The 25,117-nt window shown below is 45.0% G+C and overlaps 1 protein-coding gene across 1 annotated transcript in view; it reads right to left on the reverse strand.

Annotated features, from left to right (window-relative positions):
* The window catches only part of CERK (ceramide kinase), an 80,829-nt gene that overhangs the window by 37,204 nt on the left and 18,508 nt on the right, over positions 1-25,117 (reverse strand). The window contains exons 2-5 of the mRNA XM_060244772.1: positions 21,585-21,698; positions 15,131-15,253; positions 10,868-10,993; positions 2,297-2,360 (exon numbers count right to left, since the gene is read on the reverse strand). Of these exons, the coding sequence (XP_060100755.1) occupies positions 2,297-2,360; positions 10,868-10,993; positions 15,131-15,253; positions 21,585-21,698 (427 nt within the window). The remainder of the gene's footprint in view (positions 1-2,296; positions 2,361-10,867; positions 10,994-15,130; positions 15,254-21,584; positions 21,699-25,117) is intronic.

A 25,117-nucleotide genomic window follows, 5' to 3' on the forward strand; every position in this document is an offset into this window, starting at 1 on the left:
TGGCTGTTGAGATCCTGTGGAGCCCAGAGCTGGAGGGAAGAATCCCCGCTGCTGTGAGTGGCTCCTTGTCTTTTCTGCACTGGGGAGAGGTGGGAAAGAGGAAGTTCTTTCACTCCCTAAAGGATCTCCAGGGACAAGATGAGCACCAGCTGGGAGAGCCAGCCTGGTGGGCTTAGGAAGAAAAAATAATAATAAAATAAGAACATAAGAGAAGCCATGTTGGATCAGGCCAACGGCCCATCAAGTCCAACACTCTGTGTCACACAGTGGCAAAAAATTTTATATACACACATACACTGTGGCTAATAGCCACTGATGGACCTGTGCTCCATATTTTTATCTAAACCCTTCTTGAAGGTGGCTATACTTGTGGCCGCCACCACCTCCTGTGGCAGTGAATTCCACATGTTAATCACCCTTTGGGTGAAGAAGTACTTCCTTTTATCCGTTTTAACCTGTCTGCTCAGCAATTTCATCGAATGCCCACGAGTTCTTGTATTGTGAGAAAGGGAGAAAAGTACTTCTTTCTCTGCTTTCTCCATCCCATGCATTATCTTGTAAACCTCTATCATGTCACCCCGCAGTCGACGTTTCTCCAAGCTAAAGAGTCCCAAGCGTTTCAATCTTTCTTCATAGGGAAAGTGCTCCAGCCCTTTAATCATTCTAGTTGCCCTTCTCTGGACTTTCTCCAATGCTATAATATCCTTTTTGAGGTGCGGCGACCAGAACTGCACACAGTACTCCAAATGAGACCGCACCATCGATTTATACAGGGGCATTATGATACTGGCTGATTTGTTTTCAATTCCCTTCCTAATAATTCCCAGCATGGCGTTGGCCTTTTTTATTGCAGACGCACACTGTCTTGACATTTTCAGTGAGTTCTCTACCACGACCCCAAGATCTCTCTCTTGGTCAGTCTCTGCCAGTTCACACCCCAACAACTTGTATTTGTAGCTGGGATTCTTGGCCCCAATGTGCATTACTTTGCACTTGGCCACATTGAACCGCATCTGCCACGTTGACGCCCATTCACCCAGCCTCAACAGATCCCTTTGGAGTGCCGGAATTGCAGAATGGAGTGCTGCCCATGGTTTCCTTCTGCCTTGAAGCAGATGTGAACACTGGAGCATAAGAGAGAAGCCCCTCCTTTACAGAAATCGCAGAAAGAAAGCAGTGATCCTGACTGCTTCTCTCAGAAGTTTAGACTGCCTCGCCCTGGACCACTGAAAATGCTGGCTATCTTTCACTGGAGATGGCTGAATTCTCCAATAGTCCACTAAGTGGCCATGATGGGCTGTAGTGAGACTCAGGGAGAGGTCTGTATATTTGGCTTTATGTCCACTGCTTCGTCGTCTGCTGTGAAATATTTGCTATCTTTGAAACGATAAATTGAGATCCTTTCCTCTCCCCCACAACGGCTTTACAACCCTAGGAGAGGATTACTTTTCTCTCATCTCCAATGCATACTGTACAGATGCAACCTGTCCATGAGCTCTTATCTGAGTCCCTCTCTTAGGTTAGAGAAACTCAAAGGACAAGGCCTGCAGCCAGCAATGGTACAGGATTGGTATAGAAGGCTGATAACATATTGGCCTGCAACTGCCCACTGATCTGTCTATAATAACCAGTGCATCCATATATTTGGTACTTCCCAAATAATTCAAGACACCTGTCTCCTCCAACAGCAATTTCCATGCCCAGTGTAATTGGAATTTCAATACTATTTGATTCTCTGTTGTAGCAATTAAGGAGAGACTGATGCACAAAGTATAGTAATTTTGTAGGAAGTCCCTAGATTAGCAGTGTACCTGGCAGTTCAATTAAGCAATGTATGCACAAGGCGTAATTCAGTATAGTGGATGTGCCAAACCAGTAGTGTATTTTCTACTACTACTTTGGGATGTAGGGGGTGGGAGGTGGAATCTGACACAGTCTTTTTCTTTCTTCATAGTATGGTTCACCCAGGAGACTATATGTGTATGATATGTGATTTCCAGATCCACTTCTGTCTACAGACCACTGTGCCACACACCCCAGTATTCCAGGGGACACAAAGGCCCGGAGAGAGAAGGAGGTAGCAGCAGAGAGCCCCCTTTTCAAGTGCTGCAGAAGTTTGTACACATCCCAACACGCATAGACATGGGAGACAGAAAGGAAATTAGTTTGTCTCTATCGTCCTCTATTTATTTATTGGATTTTCTAAAAGAGTAGCCTGAAACCACCAGACCTCCTCGGGAATATCAGGTGGGGACCGCAAACATACAAAGGAAAATTAATAAGAGAAAGAACTTACCCATCGTACTTCGCTAGATTAACTTCAGACAAATTGTCCTTAGCGTGATTAGCACGTTCAGTGACTATATGGGGGGGGAAATGAATAAATTGTTTAAATCATAATACTTCGCAAGAAATCTGTAAAGTTTAGTGGTTGTCGAAGAGATGTAACTGTTAGCGGATGTAGTGATGGCCGTGACCATAGGTGGCCTTAAAGGGGAATCAGAGTGATTAATGGAGAAGTCCTTCAATGGGTGCTAGCCATGTTGACTAACGGAAACCCCCATATTCAAACGCTGCACACCTCTCAATACCTGAGCAGGGGGCAATATGGGGGGAGCCCTTAGCCTTTACCTGCCTGCTAGCCCTCCACAGCAGCTGTTCGGCTGCTCTGCGAAACAGGAAGCCGGACTACATGGACCACTGATCTGATCCAGCAGAGCTCTTCTTACGTTCACAAAAGTTTTGGTTCTTATTGCTTTTCTCTGGGAGAGCCAGTTTGGTGTAGTTGTTAAGTGTGCGGACTCTTATCTGGGAGAACCGGGTTTGATTCCCCACTCCTCCACTTGCACCTGCTGGAATGGCCTTGGGTCAGCCATAGCTCTGTCAGAGGTTGTCCTTGAAAGGGCAGCTGCTGTGAGAGCCCTCTCCAGCCCCACCCACCTCACAGGGTGTCTGTTGTGGGGGAGGAAGGGAAAGGAGATTGTAGGCCGCTCTGAGACTCTTCGGAGTGGAGGGCGGGATATATATCCAATATCTTCATCTACCTCACAGGGTGTCTGTTGTGGGGGGGGAGGTAAAGGAGATTGTGAGCCGCTCTGAGACTCTTCGGAGTGGAGGGCGGGATATAAATCCAATATCTTCATCTACCTCACAGGGTGTCTGTTGTGGGGGAGGAAGGGAAAGGAGATTGTGAGCCGCTCTGAGACTCTTTGGAGTGGAGGGTGGGATATATATCCAATATCTTCATCTACCTCACAGGGTGTCTGTTGTGGGGGAGGAAGGCAAAGGAGATTGTGAGCCGCTCTGAGACTCTTCGGAGTGGAGGGCGGGATATAAATCCAATATCTTCATCTACCTCACAGGGTGTCTGTTGTGGGGGAGGAAGGCAAAGGAGATTGTGAGCCGCTCTGAGACTCTTTGGAGTGGAGGGTGGGATATATATCCAATATCTTCATCTACCTCACAGGGTGTCTGTTGTGGGAGAGGAAGGCAAAGGAGATTGTGAGCCGCTCTGAGACTCTTCAGAGTGGAGGGCGGGATATAAATCCAATATCTTCTTCTTCTTCTCCAGGAGTTGAAAAGTCTGGCTTGGATCCTGCACTTTCGTCCTGCTTGGGCACCACCATCCAAGGGAACACTCTTCCCAATGGAGGACAGCGCTATGCAAGCGGGAAGAAAATATAGGATGCTAAGTCTGTGTTACTTGCCCAAGACAGTAAATAGCACAAAACACTTGCGAGAAGCATGAGACAAAACAGAGCACAGGGCTGCGAGGTCACTGCTGCCAACCCCAGGAGGCTCTTCTGGTCAGAGCCCTGGGGAAATGGCATCACCATCGCCAACACAGAGATTGGTGGGGAGGGGCTGTAACACCACTTCCAGGTTTTTGCCCTCAAATAACCTCCGAGAGAGTGGTGGGGGGAGGGGGGCCGGGGATTGCCCACCATAGGTGGGCAATTAGTAGCTTTAATGGAGCAAAATGAGACTATCAAAGACAACCACATTGGCTGCCTTGACCTCCTCGGAAGACGGCAGAACCCACAGATGACAGACTTTTTAAAAAGTGCTTTTACACGTGCTGATGAATGCACTTTCATTCCACTTTCAATGCAAATGATATTTTGCCATTTCACACAGGTGTCTTCAAGACTGCAGCCCACGTCTGGCCTTTCCTCGCCTCCACGGGGCCTCTGATCACAAACCAAACAGGGTGATCGTGCCACAGTGCCTGTGTGTTTATGTAGAACTTCCCTCTGTATGTGTCATACTTTTGTTTACAAATTGTCCGGTTTTTGGGGGGAGGGGGGTTGCACTGTTGTGCTGGAGCAATGAGGCAATTTAAAATCCCCACTGGTCTCCTTGGTTACCTGCTTTCTCACATTAGACTGGCTGTTCTGATTGGTTGTGCTGCCTCCCCCCCCCCCTTTTGGAATATTTGTATTTATGTGTGCATCTGGAAGTCTTGGTGACCTCTGGTGGCGGACCCCTACTGGGGGCCTGGAGGATATTCAGGGAGGTGGCTGAATAGAGCCTGCCCTCCTGACTGCTGGTATTCCAAGGAGGACTCCCATCCAAGTACTTGTCAGAGAAGAACCTGGAAGTCGTGGTGACCTCTGGTGACTGACCCCTACTGGGGGCCTGGAGGATATTCAGGGAGGTGGCTGAATAGAGCCTGCCCTCCTGACTGCTGGTATTCCAAGGAGGTCTCCCATCCAAGTACTTGTCAGAGAAGAACCTGGAAGTTGTGGTGACCTCTGGTGACGGACCCCTACTGGGGGCCTGGAGGATATTCCGAGAGGTGGCTGAATAGAGCCTGCCCCTGCTCTCCTAACTGCTGGTATTCCAAGGTCTCCCAGCCAAGCACTTGCCAGAGAAGAACCTGGAAGTCATGGTGATCTCTGGTGAGGATATTCAGGGAGGTGGCTGAATAAAGCCTGCCCCCACCTCCTGACTGCTGGTATTTCAAGGAGGTCTCCCATCCAAATACTTGCCAAAGTTGGCCCTTCTTAGCTTCTGAGATCAGGGCTATACAGGTCAGGGCGCCTTTCTTTCCTTTTTTTTTGAACAATAGACAGTAGCTAAAGAGTTCAGCATAACTATGATTATGGCTGATTGCAAAGCTACAGGAATATTGCTTTGAAAGTTTATCGCTGAGGGTCTTGGCTTGCTTTCCCATCCACTCTGAGCTCGTTATGCAGCCAGCTCCCTCACTTGGCCACAGTGTCCTCCTCTGGATGTTGGCTCTCTCCCTGCCAACGTGACTTCCCTGCCTGCATTGCCCACAGAATTTTAAAACAGTGCCCAGGCACATTGCTCAAGTGTTCTCTACGGAATATTCCATGAGGCAGGAAGGCAACGCTTGCCTGCTTGTTTTGGACCTTCTGACAAGCAGGGCAGTTTGTTCAGTGCATGCATGGTCTACTGCCGGCCCACTGTAACCCTAGCATGCATTTAAAAAAAAAAAGAACTCTCAGCCCACCTTGCCCCAAGACAAAATGGTGAGATGGGTGGAGCACTGCAAAATGGCACAGGCACTTCAGACTGATGGAAAAAAATGAAATCAAGCCATTTTTTAAAAAAAAAAATCAAGGAAAAACAGGTTTCAGAACGAGTGGGAATAAAAACGAAGAACTAGGACAGCAAAGAATTGCTGACAAGGATGTGTGGAAACGAGGGAAAAAGCAGTAACAAAGGGAAATGAAATTGGAACATTAAGACTGTCTGGAAGACACCCAGCAAAATCCAGTTGCAAAGTGCATTGAAAGTGGATTGAAGAAGAAGAAGATATTGGATTTCTATCCCGCCCTCCACTCCGAAGAGTCTCAGAGCGGCTCACAATCTCCTTTCCCTTCCTCCCCCACAACAGACACCCTGTGAGGTGGGTGGGGCTGGAGAGGGCTCTCATAGCAGCTGCCCTTTCAAGGACAACTCACCAAGAGCTATGGCTGACCCAAGGCCATTCCAGCAGGTGCAAGTGGAGGAGTGGGGAATCAAGCCCGGTTCTCCCAGATAAGAGTCCGCACACTTAACCACTACACCAAACTGGCTCACATATTGAGAGTGCATTACAGCGTGTGCGAAAGAACCCTATGAGAAAAAAGACACATCTGGGAGAACAACTGAGAGATGGAAAATCCAATTCTCCTTTCTTACTCCGAGCCTCAACAAAGTTATTTTAGTTTGCCTGGGCAGCCAAAAATAGCAGCTGAGATCTCACCAGGAAATCTTGAAAAAATATCAGCAATTTAAAATGGTGTTGATTTTATTGAATCCTAATTTTTAAATATTTATCGGCAAACCCAGGGGTTATCCCAAATCTGCACGAAGCTATACCTTCAGCTTGGGTACAGATTTTTGATTTGAACGGGGGACAGACACTGACGGCTATTAAATATATGCCGTACTGCGATTTATGATGTCATAGAATGCAAGTGTTCGCTCATAAAAATAGGCATGGCGGGTTGCAGTAGAAAGCGGAGACGCACCCGCTTCTGGTGGCAAACTGCAGCACAATGCATTGCATGCGCATCATGCTTATGTGATACTGCGCATCGCATGTGCCACAACAGGAACAGAAACAGACCAAAAACAAACATCTAGCCCGTGCAATGGTCGCTGAGTAGTTAGCAGAAGCTCTTTTTTGACAAGGGAAATCAGTTATTTCATGGGCCCCAAATAAAGAGCAAATTGTTTGGAGTACATTTGGGGCTTACATATCAGAACAAAAAAATCCATCGCTGGCACTACTGTTCCTAGAGGCTGAACGGATATTTTAAAAAGAAAACACACACAAAAATCCCCTGGCAGCTGCTTTTTCCCCCAACAGATTACCATATAGTTTTCTATGACGAAACTGAAAATTAAGATCCCAAAACAGAAAAGTTAATATTAAATAGTTGTGTAAGCCAAGATGGTAAAAACGACTAGCAGTTATCAAACAACAGCCAATCTACTTAAAAGGAAGGGGGAAGACTCTAAAAGGCGCTTTTGATTTACAGATTCAAATGCCACATGTCCAGAAAAAGCCTTTCACAGCTGTCTTCTAAAACTAAGCTATTATCAATATTAAAATAATCTGTTGGAAGCCCTTTAGCATCTAAATTCGAGCATTTCTCAGTACAGTGATGACGATCAGAACTCAGCACAGCCTGTGTGTATACTTGGTGCACACAAGACAGGCAGTGAGAGAGACTGAAGTGATACGGAGCTATGTTCAGCTCGAAGTGGCCATTTAGTTGCCTTGTTGACAGCTAATACAAGCACAAATTGTTTTCAAACTTAGCAGGTGTGACAGCTATTCCGTGGTACATTGCACTGGATGGAGGCAGGCCTGTTCCTGAAAAGGGCATGCTTTGTGCAACAGATGCTCTGTCTCACTGAAATGCCATTTTTATTACAACGATAGCACTCTTTTAGTTATAGATCCACTATGTGCTGATGGACAAGTGGATCTGAAGGGTCTGTTCTGTGAACTAGATGCACACTGGAGAGATGCGCAATCCACATTGTACATAGACAAGAAGTCTGGCACAGTTCTTTATTTTTACATTTCCTGGAACTTAAAGTGGCATACATGGGATTTCTGGGGCATCTCCCATCCAGGCACTGACTGGGCCCCCAACCTGCTTCATTTTAGAGTTTGTGCAGCATTTCCAGTGACATAAGGAGTGCTAGTGCTGTGAAGAATCACGGCACAGCATTCTGGATTGAAGAGGCTTGACGTGTGATCTAACATCAAACTCCTGAAAGTACCAACGTTGCCTTAATAATATTTCTCTTAATGCCCTCTGTTACCCTTACTATTTATCCTAGTGATGGGAGATTCTACCCACAAAGATCAGACAGGATGCTAGTATAAAGGGGATAAAAGTGGATGATGCAGAGTTTAAAATGTAAAGCTATGAAGATGATGTGGTTTTGACAGTTTCAAATCTCCAAAAATCATTACAGTATGTAATAGAATACATTGAAAAATCCGGATCTTTTTCAGACTACAAAATCAACAGAAAGAAGACAAAGATGATAACAAAACATAACAAACAACAAGATATAAAGAGCACAGAGCGCACAGCAGTCATTGACCCTCTTAAATATTTGGAAATAAATGTGAGTGGACAAAGTAAACAATTAAAACAATTACCAGAAGACTTGGAAATTGATACAAGCAGACCTATCTAGTTGGAAAAAATTAAAAATTTTGTGACTGGGAGGAATCTCTGCAATCAAAATGAATACATTACTAAAACTATTTTTTTTTTTTGTTTCAAATGTTACCCACACAGGTAGAAGGAAAAAAATACTGAAAGAGTGGCAGAGACAAATAAATAATTTTTTTTGGAATGGCAAGAAATCAAGAATAAGGTTTAAAATATTCCAAGATGAGAAAAAGAGAGGAGGTTTAGCAGTTCCAAATATGAAATTATAGTACCGAGCGGCAGACTTGGTCTGGATTGTGGACTACATTAAAAACCCAAGACAAATAATAGTAAAAATTAAATCAACGGACCTTAATGAAAGCTTCCACAATTATCTATGTGTTAAGAAATCAACTAAAACAACCATAACAAAAGAAAGAAGTTATATAATCAGAGATGGACTTTTGAGAACATGGTTTATATGCCAGAACCTACTGAGTCCTCCAAATTCTCTGCTCAAATTCCTCAATAGAAGCTTATCATGATAAGAACACAAGAAATAATAATGATTTTTAACATATGGATTTATGATAAATGTTCAGGGGAAAATTAAGTCATGGCAAGGCATCAGAGATGAAGGAATAAACATCGAATTGTTGTTATATTACCAATCAGTCTCAAGACTAAAGAAGATAATTAACACTGAAGGTAGGGCTCCTAAACTGAGTTTGAACGGCTCACTATAAAACAAAAACAGCATTTATTACGATTGATTCCAGCTAGAAACAGAACAAGTAAAAAACTCGAATGATAAACAGCGCAATCCTAAGGGGGGGGGGCGAAAGTCCTTTGGAAACAAACTAAGGCCCACACCTGCGTAAGTCAGAGTTACGCCACTCTAAGCCCACTTACATAGGAGGAGAGGTGACTTACGCGGGCATGGGCTGGAAATTGTCAAGACATAGATGGAACCTTCTTTCGTATGTGGTGGATATGAAAAAAGAAAAACCAAAAAGAAATTGGAAGGAAATACATGGAAAAATGCAAAATATATTAAAGTTCAAATTCCCTACGGAAGCCAAGAATATGCTATTAGGTATACTGCCTAAATTATCTACACAGCAAAACGGAAACTGTGTATCTGTCCGCGCCTAGAATGGGAAAACAAACTTGCCAAATGTGCAGTAATGGTAAAATTATTTGAGAAACTTGTCAATTACAAAATTTGAGGAGAGATGGAGTGTGTACTATGCAAGCAGGAGACAAATGTAGAATGAGAAGCTGCTATTGTATACAAATATGTTAGATTTAATTTAATGTATGTAATGTAATGTATGGTAATGAAGAAGAAACAAAATGTGAACCAGTTTTAAATGTAACATCTTGAATACAAATGTGTGTAAGGAAGTGGATTCTGGACAGAAACACTTTATTTTCTTATTATGTGATATATAATAGACTTTCCGTCTGTATTTCTGTTATATTACCTACTTGTTAAAAGTAATAGCAAGTATGCAGAAGAGGTGAATACATGTAATATTGAGTATGCAGCAATAATGAAACTAATAATGTAGCTATAAAACAGACTAGTTATGAAGTTAGGGATGTAAAATGATGAATACAAATGTACCCCATTAGAAGTAAATATCATTAAAAGTCCCATTTTTTCCCCACTGTTGGGGACAAATACTTTCTATCTTTTATACTTTGTTACCTATAGTCAGGGCTTCTTTTTGTAGCAGGAACTCCTTTGCATATTAGGTCAACCCCCCCCCACCCCGATGTAGCCAATCCTCCTGGAGCTCGCAGTAGGCCCTGTACTAAGAGCCCTGTAAGTTCTTGGAGGATTGGCTACATCAGGGGCGTAGCAAAGGAGTTCCTGCTACAAAAAAAGCCCTGCATATAGTCATCTTTAATATATATAATTATGGTAGATAACCTTTATTTTCCTTTCTGTATTTTCCTTATACTGTCTGTATCTTAATAGAATAATTAAGTGGTGTCAAGTAGCAGTAACTTATAATGTCCTCTCATGGGGTTTTCAAGGCAAGAGATGAACAGAGGTGGTTTGCCATTCCGTGTCTCTGTCTGTTCTTCCTTGGTGGTGTCCCACCAAATACCAGTCACAGCTGAGCCTGCTTAGGCTTTCAGGCTCTGATGATTTTGGGCTCGACAGAACTATTCAAGCTCCATATCGTAGGCACCGATACAACGATTAAAAATGGGTAGAGGGAGAATCTCCATTCATTCACTTGTTGCTCTGAGAAGCTACTTTAAAACAGGCATGCTCAGAAACGGGGAGCAGCACTGAGAAGAAATTGGATGGAAAAACTCAGCTGCCCAGCAAAGGACAAGTTCTCTGTTCGATGGTTTGAACAGCAGTACGGCTAGCAGTATTTCCTTCCAGACAATGTAGAACTGATCTAAAATCGTTTATCTGCCAAGAGAACTGACTGACAGCTATCACTTTCCCAACTTTTAAATCTCAAATGCAATTACAACCTTGGACTGTGTCTTTAAGGCCTGGGACCACAAGCTAAACCCTCTGCCACAAAAACCATTGCTTTTTTTATTCAAGAGACAGAGTTATGACCTCTGGAAATCAACTTCATTTCTTCATGCTAAATCCATATACGATACTACCGCAGATTGCACAGCCTAATGCTGCTTTGAAAGAACTCATTACCTAACACTGAGAAAACGCTAGAAGCACGTTGCGTTACATGACTCACCAACGACTTCTGTGAAGATGGAAGCCAGACGAAACAGTGGAGCGACTTTTTGCTCATATATCCTCTTCCCTTGCTTTTTCCCACTAAATGGATTAATGTATACAAGCAAGTGCTTTGGTCTAGATGCTGCCAAGAGAAGGAAATGAAGGACACAGAAAGGCTTAAAGTTATAGAATTACTTGATTTTCAATTCTTCTAATCCATGTCAGAACCGTAGCATTGTACGTAACAAGCACAGTGAGGGCATTTTAAGCCTCCGTTAAAATGGAGAAGATGCTGCCATTATTAGAACAGAAAAGGAAAAGTTCCCCATTTAAATCAGTCTGTATTTATAATGTCTTAACTTTAAGTTTAAGCGTTTTCAATTAAAGGTCCATGTTTTTATTAAATCTAAAAGTCAACAGGAGTTGTGGCTCCATTTATTCCCTTTTCCCGACACATTCTCCTCCAAAGAATTCAGAAGGAAGGAAAACTTTCTCCAGTAGAACACGGCACTTGAGCCCGAAAGATTCTACAAACCCTAATGATGTTACCAGCCGTGAAAACCTGAAATCTTTGATAAAGAATTCAGAGTTGAATACCTGGTTTTTCAGTCATTTTCTCATTGCAACAACCTTGCGAGGTTGTTTAAACTGATAGAGAATGACTAGCTCACTGTTACCTGAAGTTTGTGGTGTTCTATTCATCTGACAACCATACCCTGGCTCTTAAATCTTTAGACCTAGGCCACCAAGTGCACCACAAGGCTGCTTTCATTAGTGACTCTAAGAACACATTTAAGTTGCCTACATATCAAACTGTAAGGTGGAACCCATTGGAGGGATGAGATATACCTGCAAAGGTGGAGAGTGCAGGGACTTTGGCAATAATTCAACATTGCAGCAAGGCACACAATGGTTGCGCTATTGCTCTTTCCCCAAAACTTCATTTCTCTCTGACCCTTCCTACTCCAAGATCCTGAATGGAATATTACATGGGAGAGGCATAAATTGGTCTTATGTTAATTTCCTTTCGATTAAAAACAGCTTCTGAAGCTGTAGTTAAAAGCTGAGGGAGGGGGAAAAAATTTCCTAACCCTCTTTGCTGTCGTATATGAAAACCATCCCATTCTCAAGATATACTGCACAAATGGTACACAAGGAATCTCTGTAACCTTTTCTACCAGAATGAACAGCTGCTGCAATTAACTAGTGACAAATAGTCTATGCCTTTCAGACTTGGTGTAGTGGTTAAGTGTGCGGAGACTTGGAGAGCCAGTTTGGTGTAGTGGTTAAGTGTGCCAGACTTGGAGAGCCAGTGTGGTGTAGTGGTTAAGTGTGCGGACTCTTATCTGGGAGAACCGGGTTTGATTCCCCACTCCTCCACTTGCACCTGCTAGCATGGCCTTGGGTCAGCCATAGCCCTGGCAGAGGTTGTCCTTGAAAGGGCAGCTGCTGTGAGAGCCCTCTCCAGCCCCACCCACCTCACAGGGTGTCTGTTGTGGGGGAGGAAGGTAAAGGAGATTGTGAGCCGCTTTGAGACTCTTCGGAGTGGAGGGTGGGATGTAAATCCAGTATCTTCATCTACCTCACAGGGTGTCTGTTGGGGGGGGGGGGAAGGTAAAGGAGATTGTGAGCCGCTCTGAGACTCTTCGGAGTGAAGGGCGGAATATAAATCCAATATCTTCTTCCTCTTCTCTTGAAGTCAACAGGCTAAAAAATAGGTATATGAATGTTCAGAACTGTGTATTTCCACTGGGACCAGAAGCAATGTCATTTGTCTCTGCTGAGACAAATATATGGGACTGCAAGTAAAGCCAATGGCCTGTACTCTACTACTCTGCTCAATAAAGTGCTCCACTTTCCTCCAGGCCAAGGAGAAGGGTTGGCAAATTCCAGGTAGGATCTGGCTAGCAGCAGTCAGGCTCCAGGAGGTGATGCTCACTGCTTTCCATGCTTCTGATAGGGGTCCCAACCCTCCCGCCCTGGCGGGGGACCCCAGGATTTCCCCCCTCTTCCCCCGCTCCCCCCAAAAATGGAAGTGGGGGGAGAGGGGGGAAATGGCGAGCCGCCCCGTCCCGGAGTGTGCGAGGCCGCCGCGCTGCTGCCGCCCCCTTCCCGCCCAGTGAGGCCGTAGGCGGCAGGCCCACCGACGCCCAGCAGCAGGAGGAGGCGACAGAGGCGGAGGCAGTGGTGTAGGGAGGGGGGGCGGGTCGCCCCAGGTCTGGGGGGTCTGGGGGGCCTCGCATTGCCAAGGGGGGTCCCGGTTGTAGAGCGGGTGGCGCTCGCTGGAGACCGACACCATGGGCGCCCTGCACTGGCAGCCCGGCTCGCAGGGGGCCGGCGGGCGGGCCTTGCGGGGGGGGCGGCTCGGCGGGCAGCGGCGGGGGCATGGGGTTCCTGGCCGCGATTCCTCCTCCTCCTCCGGCGGCGGGCTTGCGGTGGGGCGGCTTGGGCTGGGGAGGCGGCAGCGCGGCCACGCTCGTCCTCCTCCGGCCACCGCCGAGACCGGCCGGCCGGGCGCTGGGATCTTCTGCTGCTGCTCCTCTCGTCGCTGCAGCTGCTGCTGCTTCCGCCACTTCTCCCCGCCGCCTCGCAGCCTCCCTCCCGCTTGGCAAGTTTGCGTTCCGGCCCGGGAGGGAGGAAGAAGCGGCGGCCCGCGATCGTTCCCTCTTATTTCCCTCCCTGCTCCTCCCTTCCCGGGAGACAGACGCCACCCCCTTTGCTTTCTTTTCTCTCTCGGCAGAAAATGTCCGGGCTGCAGTTCAACCTGGGACCTGCCAAGGAGCCGTTGGGCTTCATCAAGGCCTTGGAATGGGGAAGCTGGGGGTGGGGGGGAGGCTTGGCCGGTATGCATAGGAAGGGGGGGGGCGCACCGCAGCCAGGTCGACCAGGAAGGCAGGATCCACCCCGCGATTACACCAGGGCGCCTCTGCGCCTGCTGGTCCTTCCCCCCTCTCCCTGGGTCCGATTGGAAGCCCAGGCGTGGCCTCGGCCCGGGACTTTGAGACTAGAATTGCAAGCGGTAAGCAATCTCCCCCCCCCAACTATTTACTATTCTGAACGCTTTGCATGTTTCTTACAGGGTGGGGCTGCTTAGCTGTTTGTGCTTCCAAACAGAGCATGTGCTTCGGATTGAGTGCAAGGAAGGGGGGGGAGGGGGAGAGTTGTTATTTTAAATCTGTTTTAGTGAATCTGCTTTATGACTCTTCCTGACTGGGGGTAGCTCTTAAAAAGGAACGTGAAAGCGCAAATCAGCCTTATATGCAGATGGTCATGTTCAAAACTATGCTGATAGTTCAAGTAGTTGTGTTACTGACCTCAAACTTCCCAGAGCGTGCCATCCCTTTAAATGTGATGGCCAGAACTCCCTTTGGAGTTCAGTTATGCTTGTCAGGACCTTGATCTTGGCTCCACCCCTAATGTCTCCTGGCTCCACCCCAAAGTCTCCTGGCTCCACCCCCAAAGTCCCCAGATATTTCTTGAATTGGACTTGGCAACCCTAGCCACTGATGACCAGGCGCATGCTGAGCCCCTGCAAAGTCGAGGTCTTCCAGAATTATAACTGATCTGCAGATTACAGAGATCAGTCCACTGGAGAAAATGGCAACTTTAAAGGGTGGACTATATGACAATCTTTCTGTGGCACTATACCCAGCTGAGCTCCATCCCTTCCCCAAATTCCACCTTCCCCAGGTTCTAGCCCCAAATTTCCAGAAATTTCCCCAACATGGAATCGGCCACCCTCATTCAGCATTCAGGACCATTCTCCTTTGTATCGCACATAGCTTCCTCACCACACCCAGTGTTCCATCTAAGATGAACAATGTAAGAAGATCTCTGCTGATCACACTGGTGCTCCATCTAGTCCAGCATCCCATTTCCCAGAAAGGCCCTGGTTGACCCACAAGGAACAGCACAGAGACTAATGGCATTGCCCCATGACAACTAGATTTCACAGCCACCCCCAAATCTGGAGGAATTTCCTGTCTGGAGGCTGGCAACCCTACCAGAGAGTTTTCCTCCGACTTAAGCTAAGTAGGAGGAAGGCTCCTTAGGCTGGAGGAAGGCTTCCAACTTTGCTCAGTGGAGGATACAGGCCAAAGGGTAATATTTAGGAAGAGGCAATGAGTCCTGACGATGCAGTATTTGTTTATCGCAAGCAAAAGAAGCGCAGGAGTCCCCAAACACTAAGTAGCCATTGCTGTTACTTAAATGGCAACAGCAGCTTCATATTTAATTCTCGTCATGACGGCATGGATGACTTCTGTAATCCCAAACTTACTCTGCGAATCCAGTAATTCTTTTAGTGCCTGTATCCATTGATTACAAAGCTGCTCATCAACGCACCAAAATATTGCTTCCTTGCACTGCCAGCAGTGAGGCTGTTTCCTTTTCACATAATATACTGCCAAAAAAAGGAAAAGAAAAAGAAATGGAGATAAAGGATTTTCACACACATTTGCTGGGAATATGCTCAAATACAATAATCGCAGCAGTTAGCATGTATGTTAATTAGAATATTTCTATGCTGCTTTTCAAAGGCCTACTCGAGGAGGGTTATAATTAAAAAAAAACCCCACAGTACAAGACACAAGCCATTAAAATACACATATGCAGCTTAAAAGCTATGTAAAAATATATACTTTATCAGTGTTCGAAACACTTCACATACATTACTATTTCACCAGGCTTGTTACCAGGCCTGGAGAAAAATGTCCTGTTTGGTGTAGTGGTTAAGTGTGCGGACTCTTATCTGGGAGAACCGGGTTTGATTCCCCACTCCTCCACTTGCACCTGCTAGCATGGCCTTGGGTCAGCCATAGCCCTGGCAGAGGTTGTCCTTGAAAGGGCAGCTGCTGTGAGAGCCCTCTCCAGCCCCACCCACCTCACAGGGTGTCTGTTGTGGGGGAGGAAGGGAAAGGAGATTGTGAGCCGCTCTGAGACTCTTCGGAGTGGAGGGCGGGATATAAATCCAATATCTTCTTCTTCTTAATCTTCTTCTTTAATAGAGGCTTAATGGGATATCATTTACCTGGTGGTATTATTTACCTCTATGCCATGAAAAGCTTCTGCTCAGAGTTGCCAACCTTCTTGTGGGCAAAACAACCAATTGTGAAATGAATAACGGGGAAAAAAAATCCAAAAGCTTAATAACCATTTAAAACTCACGACAATTCACCCGCTCCGATGGGCTGAATGAAAGCGCTGGTGCTCCCAATATGGCCATGTGAAAAAAGTTCCTATAGTGCCCACATTTTCCTTAATCATCCAAATGCGTGGCTTCCAGTGTTCATAAAAGAACTTTTTGCACACAAAGCTGAAGTGGGTATGATATAAGCTCCGACCGGAACGTGGGAAAACCCTTCTTCAGAGAGGCATATCCCACTGTAAAAGTTCTTCCACCGATCACTTGCGCATAGCACCCAAGCACGGAGAGTTTTAAAAGTCAGAAATTGACTCCTTTCAATGGACTTGAATGAATAACATTGTTGTTTGGGATATTTACTATTGATTATTGTAACTGTAGTGTTTGTAATTAATTTACAATATTTGGAATATTAGCATTGTATTGCTTTAAGCATTTGTTAAATAGTTATTAAGCTTTTGGGTTTTTTTCGTTATTCATTTCACAGTTGGTTGTTTTGTCTTTGTTCCTTCCTGTGATACTCTGGGTTAGGCATGTCCAATTTCGAACAGGTTGTGATCTATTTTTTCCGGACAAAAGTGCTGATGATCCACCACCATGAAAATTAAGTTTCAAATTAGATTTTAACCCACCAAAGTTGGGTCTCCCCATTTAGAATTCACCTTCTGTCGTTTACTGGTAAGCAAAATAAGCAAAAACAAAACAGAGAGACGAAGATCCAGAAAGAACTGCGGACATTTTTATTGTTATAACTTTCTTTAACTGTCTTAATAACTTTCTTTAACTTTTAATTGAGTAATTTGTGTTAAAAGTAGGTCAAGTATTGATCCAGGCTGATCTTGCGCAATCTTCAAAACTTCGCTCTTGCTTATTAGCGAGATGTCTGAGCCTGCATTTCATCCACCAGCTTTTTGAAGTTGGGTGAATATTGCGTGAGGGCCAGTCTCAGGGAATCCTGGAGATGTTCATCTGTCATGTTGGAATGCTGTGTACTCTTTGTCATTTAAAGATGGGAAAACGCAGATTCACACAAATAAGTTGAACCAAAACAGGAGTGTTCAGCTTCACTGCATCTTCTCAAGTTGGGAAATTTGTCTCTAGGTACTAGCTTCCAAAACGATTCTTGCTCAGCACGGGTCTTGAGAAAAATGTCATTTTTAAGGGCTACTATTTCGTTTTCAAGAGATGCCTTGTTCAATTAGTAATTTTTACTGATAGAGCTGCAGTTGCCTTAATGTCCATATCTGCTTTGAATGGGTAAGACAAGTACTCCACAACTTTTTCAATTCTTTGGAAGTCACAGAATCTTTTTTCGAATTCCTGGATAACAGAGCAGATTTCTGTCACATACTTCTCGTTCTGAAAAACAAAATTTGCATATTGTCCCAGATGGTCCTGCATATTAGGAAAATGATCAAAAGTGTTGTTTGCAAGGTCAGTCATGATTAGCTCAAATTTGCTCTTGTAGGATGAAACTACTCATCATCTCACCAATGCATTTGTTTTTACCTTGTAGTTCAGTGTTCATATCACCTAGTTCGTCTGTAATGTCAGCAAGAAATGCCAGATCACATAACCACTCCTCATCTCCCAACTCTGCTTTGTCATCTCCCGTCTCCTTCAAAAACCTTCTTATTTCATTCAGCAAATCACAAAATTTTTGCAGAAATTTGTGCCTACTTAGCCACCTTACATCTGTGTGCAAAAAGATTTCTGCTGCCCCTTCATCAAGAGTAAGACTGAAAAGCTGTCTTTGAAGTGATCTTCCACAAACTGAATTTACAATTTTGAAAGTGATGTCCATGACAGTCTTTGTACTGAGTCTCTTGCTTGCCAAAACTTGCTGGTGAATGATGCAGTGGTAAGAAAGGAAATCTGGAAAGTCGTCATGCTGTCTACAGAGGCCTATGAAACCGTTAACCTCACCTGTCATTGCTCTTGCTCCATCAGTAGTGATGGAAACAAGTTTATGCAATGGAAGATTACACTTTGTCACAAAAGAATGGAAAGAGCTGGATATTTCCTGACCAGTAGTTCTCCCTTTTAAAGAAATCATTCCAAGTAGTTCTTCTTTAACACTGAAGTCTTCGAAAACCATCTGGATAAAGTAACTGGGCTATATCTCTTATGTCTGTAGATTCATCCCGCTGGAGTGAGAAAGCAACACAAACTGAAACATCCTCCAACAATTGTTTAGTGGTGTCTCCACACATCTTTTCTATTCGCCACACGACGGTGTTTCTTGTCAATTGTACATCTTGAACAGCAGCTATGATCTCTTTCTTATTCTTAAATCCTTCAAAAAGATTGTCTGCTGCTTCAAGAAAACAATCTTTTACAAATTCTCCTTCATTGAAAGGTTTGCATTTCTTTGCAATCAGGTTGCTGACCTTGAAGGATGCCATGGTAGCATTGACCGAATGTGACCTTGGTTTCACCATCAACTGTTGCTGTGCAGCCAATTTAGATTTAAGTTCTTTGAGCTTCAGTTTACAAATTTCACTTTTGGGTGGAAAATCAGCATCAAACTTATTGCTATGCAGAGACTTATAATGACACTCCAGATTACCCTTTTTGGGCAAGGATACAGTGCCGTTACAAAGTAGACAACATTTGTCTTTCACCATGATGAAGTAGTCCATTTCCCATTCATCAGAAAAGTGGTAGGTTTTGCTCTTTTTTTGGAACACTCATCTTTGTTATACTGGGGTGGCTGGGGTGCTAAGTTAATACTGGCTGAATCTGGTCCAAAACTGTCACTGTCCCAAAGTATTAAAGATCAACAAGAACTGAGGACCTTTGGATGATGCCAAAACCAAACATGCAGTTCTAAAAGTAAAAGTAAGAATTCATCATACTGGCACCAATAATCAAATACCACCACACCAAACAATCATCAAAGAAACCCAAACACCTGTCCAGCAAGCCATGAGACCAAGTGGGGCTGGAGATCTACCTCTGACCCCTCCGCGATCTGCTGATAGATCATGATCTACCTGTTGGACATACCTGCTCTAGGTGTTCTGAACCTCCTTGTGGGGCCTGGAGGTCTCACAGAATTTCCAGATGACACAGATCAGTTCCCAAGGAGACAATGGCTGCTTGGGAGGGTGGACTACATTGCTGATGTCCTTCCCCTCCTCAAACCTCACCCTCCTCAGGCTCCATCCCCCAATTTCCAGGAATTTCCCAACACAGAGTTGACAATCCTGCTTCCACTGTCCATTTCTTAACATTACGGACAGGACAGTTTTCTCCAAGCCTCTTGGGACTAGGGTTGCCAATCCCCAGTTGAGACCCACTTGTTTGGATGCCTTCCCCCCACTTTAGGGTTATCAGAAAGGGGGGGAAGGAATGTCTGCTGGGCACTTCATTATACCCTCTAGAGACTGGTCCCCATACGGTATCATGGAGAATTAATCTGTGGGTATCTGGGGCTTGGCAGGCCCCGTTTTTTGAAGTAGAGGCACCACATTTTCAGCATAGCATTTGGTGCCTCTCCTCAAAACAACCCCCCCAAGTTTCAAAAAGATTAGACCAGGGGATCCAATTCTATGAGCCCCAGAAGAATGTGCCCCCATCCTCCATTATTTCCAGTGAAGGGAAGGCATTTAAAAGGAGTGCAGTCCCTTTAAAAGTGATGGGCTAGAACTACCTTCGGAGTTCAGTCGTGCTTGTCACAACCCTGCTCCTGGCTCCACCTCCAAAGACTCCTGGTGATGTCACTTCCGACTGACATCATTGCGTCAGGGTTGTCGTGTGACGACATCCCTGCTTGGGGGTGAGGTTTTCCCCACTGGTCAGCTGGCTGGTGGCAGGTTGGAGTCCCAAAGACTGGAGGATCCCCTGGCTGGGCTGGGGGTCTGGCAACCTCACCCCCACAATATCTTACATAGGTAACTATATATGTTGACCTAAATAAGGCAATAATAATAATAATAATAGCTGTTCTTTATTTCATCTAGCTCTGTTGCTGTGGAGCAGAGGTCCATCAGTGGCTATTAGCCACAGTGTATTGTTGGAACTCGCTGTCTGGGGCAGTGATGCTCTGTGTTCTTGGTGCTTAGGAGGGGCAACAGTGTGAGGCCTTCTAGTGTCCTGGCCCCTCTGATGTACCTTCTGATGGCACTTGAGTTTTTTGGCCACTGTGTGACACAGAGTGTTGGAATGGATGGACCTCTGGCCTGATCCAACATGGCTTCTCTTATGTTCTTATGTGACACAGAGTGTTGGACTGGGTGGGCCACTGGCCTGATCCAACATGGCTTCTCTTATGTTCTTATGTGACACAGAGTGTTGGACTGGATGGGCCATTGGCCTGATCCAACATGGCTTCTCTTATGTGACACAGAGTGTTGGACTGGATGGACCTCTGGCCTGATCCAACATGGCTTCTCTTATGTTCTTATGTGACACAGAGTGTTGGACTGGGTGGGCCACTGGCCTGATCCAACATGGCTTCTCTTATGTTCTTATGTGACACAGAGTGTTGGACTGGATGGACCTCTGGCCTGATCCAACATGGCTTCTCTTATGTTCTTAAGATAGCCAAGATTAGGCCCAAAGAATGCAATGAAGCATGCTCTTTATTAAACCTTCCATGTGCTAGGCATACGGGATTATACACCATTATACAGGTGTGACACAGAGTGTTGGACTAGATGGGCCATTGGCCTGATCCAACATGGCTTCTCTATGTTAGCTATGAAAGCATGCATGTGATATTAAATTGGGGCCACTGAAGAAGGCCTTTTTTTGGCTAAAACGTATCTGGTCTGATTACATTGGTTTATTAGTTCAAATCAGTGCTACTAAGTTTATACTGTATTATATGCAATGTGTACTACACAACATGTGACCTCTACGGCCTAAAGGCCAATTTTGTTTTTAATTATCTTTTAAAGTGTACTGTATTATTAAAGATATATTTTGTTTAAATTTTTAAATCTATACCGGTAACCTCAACCTTTCAGGTATCCAGTTCCATGTTAGGGTTGGTGTTTTGCACATTCTTTGGTATTGCAAAACCATACAGGATTACATCTGGGAGGGACGGTGGCTCAGTGGTAGAGCATCTGCTTGGGAAGCAGAAGGTCCCAGGTTCAATCCCTGGCATCTCCAACTAAAAAGGGTCCAGGCAAATAGGTGTGAGAAACCTCAGCTTGAGACCCTGGAGAGCCATGAATGGGGCTGTGGCTCAGTGGTAGAGCATCTGCTTGGGAAGCAGAAGGTCCCAGGTTCAATCCCCAGCATCTCCAAAAAAGGGTCCAGGCAAATAGGTGTGAAAAACCTCAGCTTGAGACCCTGGAGAGCCGCTGCCAGTCTGAGAAGACAATACTGACTTTGATGGACCAAGGGTCTGATTCAGTATAAGGCAGCTTCATATGTTCATGGGGAGGGACGGTGGCTCAGTGGTAGAGGATCTGCTTGGGAAGCAGAAGGTCCCAGGTTCAATCCTCGGCATCTCCAAAAAAGGGTCCAGGCAAATAGGTGTGAAAAACCTCAGCTTGAGACCCTGGAGAGCCGCTTTAGTGTTCAAAATGCATGCACCATCTCCATGATCCTTACAAAATTCTAGAAGGAACGTTACCTGTGAAAGCATGCTGCTTTGCCATTTTTTGCCATCTTCGACCATTAGATTGTTTCTTGTCAGTTTCTGCTTCCTCCACGGCAATAATCTCAGAGGCGGGCACTGAAAATCCCTCTGCAAAAACGTATCACCCATGTCAGAAAGATATAGTTGGTAAAAGGAAAATCAATTAGAAAATGGCTTGTCAAGAATCAGATTTGAGCAAAGCTAGATATAATATAAATATAACTGGAGGGCATGTGGTTTTCCTGTGGTACGGATTACCTGCCTGGCCTTAGATATTTTTAAATAAATAAAAAACATTCAGAACCACAGGGCTGAGACAAAAAAATATTTGATACTTGAACAGTCATGAGTTTAATTGTAGATTAATATATGATGCTGCATCTGTGAGCAGTCAGACCCCTTCTCTCACTAAGGGACAGCTTATAGCTGGACAACCATACACTTCCTCAGAAATCATTTCAGATATCATAAATGCAACACACTGCCTGGCCCAAAATAATGCAAAATGGATGCCAGTCAGGAACCAAGTCTGAAGAAGAAGAAGAAGAAGAAGAAGAAGAAGAAGAAGAAGAAGAAGAAGAAGAAGAAGAAGAAGAAGAAGAAGAAGATGATGATGATGATATTGGATTTATATCCCGCCCTCCACTCCGAAGAGTCTCAGAGCGGCTCACAATCTCCTTTCCCTTCCTCCCCCACAACAGACACCCTGTGAGGTGGGTGGGGCTGGAGAGGGCTCTCACAGCAGCTGCCCTTTCAAGGACAACCTCTGCCAAAGCTATGGCTAACCCAAGGCCATTCCAGCAGGTGCAAGTGGAGGAGTGGGGAATCAAACCCGGTTCTCCCAGATAAGAGTCCACACACTTAACCACTACACCAAACTGGCTCCTCCCCACCCTAGAGAGATGCATAATTTAGGACAATGGGTTTCCCAAGGAAACTATCTCCTCACCTTGGATTAATCCCATCCACACCCAATCTCACTTTTCCTCACCCTAATTAGGCAACACGTTACACTATTCACAAAAACTTGTAGCTGGTACTTACAGGGTCATCCAACACCATTAACACCTATAATCCAACTCTGAAAATCCCATCAAGTTATTGTTTCTGGAGTGAACTGTCAAGCCCGTAAGTCGGTTGAACAAATGTCAACCCCAGACTCTGGTTTTCCTCCATTATTTACAACCCATCCTCCACGTCCTCCCTGCCATCTGGCTACGAATGTTTATGTTACTGTGAATGGCCTGCTGAGTCTGAAGTGTATACTACCCAACATTCACAGGCTTGTTATCAGCTCACGGGCTACTAGGGTTGCCAAGTTCAATTTGGTGACTTTGGGGGTGGAGCCAGGAGATATTGGGGCAGAGCCAGGAGCAAGGGTGTGACAAGTATAATTGAACTCCAAAGAAGTTCTGGCCATCACATTTAAAGGGACAGCACACCTTTTTAAATGCCTTCCTTCCATAGGAAATAATGAAGGATAGGAGCACCTTCTTCTGGGGCTCATAGAATTGGACCCCCTGGTCCAATCGTTTTGAAACTTGGGGAGTATTCTGGGGAGAGGCACTAGATGCTATACTGAAAATTTGGTGCCTCTACCTCAAAAAACAGCCTCCCCCCCCCAGAGCCCCCCGATACCTCCAGATCAATTCACCATTATACCCTATGAGAATTGATCTCCACATAGGGAATAGTGAAGTGCCCAGCAGACATTTCCCTCTCCCCCACCCTCGTTTCTGGCGACTCTGAAGTGAGGGATTGGCATCTCTACTCACGAGTTGCTGCCAACTTCTTCAAAGTAACACAGAGACACACTATCCCAAGAGGAAGCCTTTCATTTGGAGACTGAAGTCTCCGGAGGTGGAAAGTCACATGGTCGCTGTGGGGGCGGGGCTTCCCCCTGCCAGCCAGCTGACTGGGGGCAGGAAGGAGCCTGGGAAAGAGGAAGAACCCCTGCTGGGACATGGGGATTGGCAAACCTATGGGTTAGTGACAGAATGCTTTTGTAGAATAAAGGAAAATTACTGTTGTACCCTTTGAACCTTAGATTTGAATACAGTGCTTTTTTTTAATGGTTTATTATACCCTATATAGCATCATGTAACCTCTGGTATCTCAGTCTTTCCAAGGACCATGTTGCCTGGGCATTTTCGAGTTTTTAAATAAACTAGTCTATTTGAAACAAAACAAAGGAATTCATTATTGAGAATATTGGGGCTTGACACAAACATGTCAGTTTGCCCCAGGGAGTATTTTGCCCTATTATTTGGTGTCTCTAGCTGCCTGTGTGTGTGTTCTCAGTCCTATACCTCACCCCCCCAAATCTGTTTGGGTCCTCTCTACTTCACTCCATGAAATGCTGGTCATTTTGCTACTGTCTCTGCAGACCTCCTCTTCCAGACTGAACTATAGCCTTCCCTGAAGTTGTTTTCCCTCATCTCCTCCCTGATCTTGTCTCTCTAGCCTGTTAGAGTTCTTTGAGGGAGTGAACAAACATGTGGACAAAGGGGGCCCAATAGATGTTGTTTACTTTGAGTTGTAGAAAGCTTTTGTTAAAGTTCCTCATCAAAGGCTCCTTAGTAAGCTCAAGAGTCATGGGGTAAAAGGATCCTCCTGTGGATCAAAAACTGGCTAATTAATAGGAAACAGAGAGTGAGTATAATTGAGCAATTTTCGCAGTGGAAGGTGGTAAGCAGTAGGGTACCGCAGAGCTCAGTACTGGATCTGATGCTTTTTAACTTGCTCATTAATTATTTGGAGTTGGGAGTAAGCAGTGAAGTGGCTAAGTTTGCAGATGACACTAAATTGTTCAGGGTGGTGAGAACCAGAAAGGATTGTGAGGCACTCCAAAGGGATCTGTTGAGGCTGGGCAAGTGGGCGTCAACGTGTCAAATGAGGTTCAATGTGGCCAAGTGCAAAGTAATGCACATTGGGGCCAAAAATCCTAACTATAAATACAAGTTGATGGGCTGTGAACTGGCAGAGACTGACCAAGAGAGAGATCTTGGGGTTGGGATAGATAACTCATTGAAAATGTCAAGACAGTGTGTGACTGCAATAAAAAAGGACAACACTATGCTGGGAATTCTTAGGAAGGGAATTGAAAACAAATCAGCCAGTATCATAATGCCCCTGTATAAATTGATGGTGTGGCCTCATTTGGAGTACTGTGTACAATTCCGGTCACACCTCAAAAAAGATATAACATTGGGGAAAGTGCAGAAAAGGGCAACTAGAATGATTAATGGGTTGAAACACTTTCCCTATGAAAAAAGGTTAAAACCAGGGGTGGAATTCTAGCAGGAGCTCCTTTGCATATTAGGCCACACACCAGTGATGTAGCCAATCCTCCAAAAACTTACAAAAAAGAGCCTTGTAAACTCTGGTTACATCAGGATGTGTGGCCTAATATGCAAAGGAGCTCCTGCTAGAATTCCACCCCTGGTTAAAATGCTTGGGGCTTTTTAGCTTGGAGAAATGTCGACTGAGGGGTGACATGATAGAAGTTTACAACATTATACATGGGA

The sequence above is a fragment of the Heteronotia binoei genome, chromosome 8 (genome assembly GCF_032191835.1).
Source record: "Heteronotia binoei isolate CCM8104 ecotype False Entrance Well chromosome 8, APGP_CSIRO_Hbin_v1, whole genome shotgun sequence".
Taxonomy (NCBI): domain Eukaryota; kingdom Metazoa; phylum Chordata; class Lepidosauria; order Squamata; family Gekkonidae; genus Heteronotia; species Heteronotia binoei.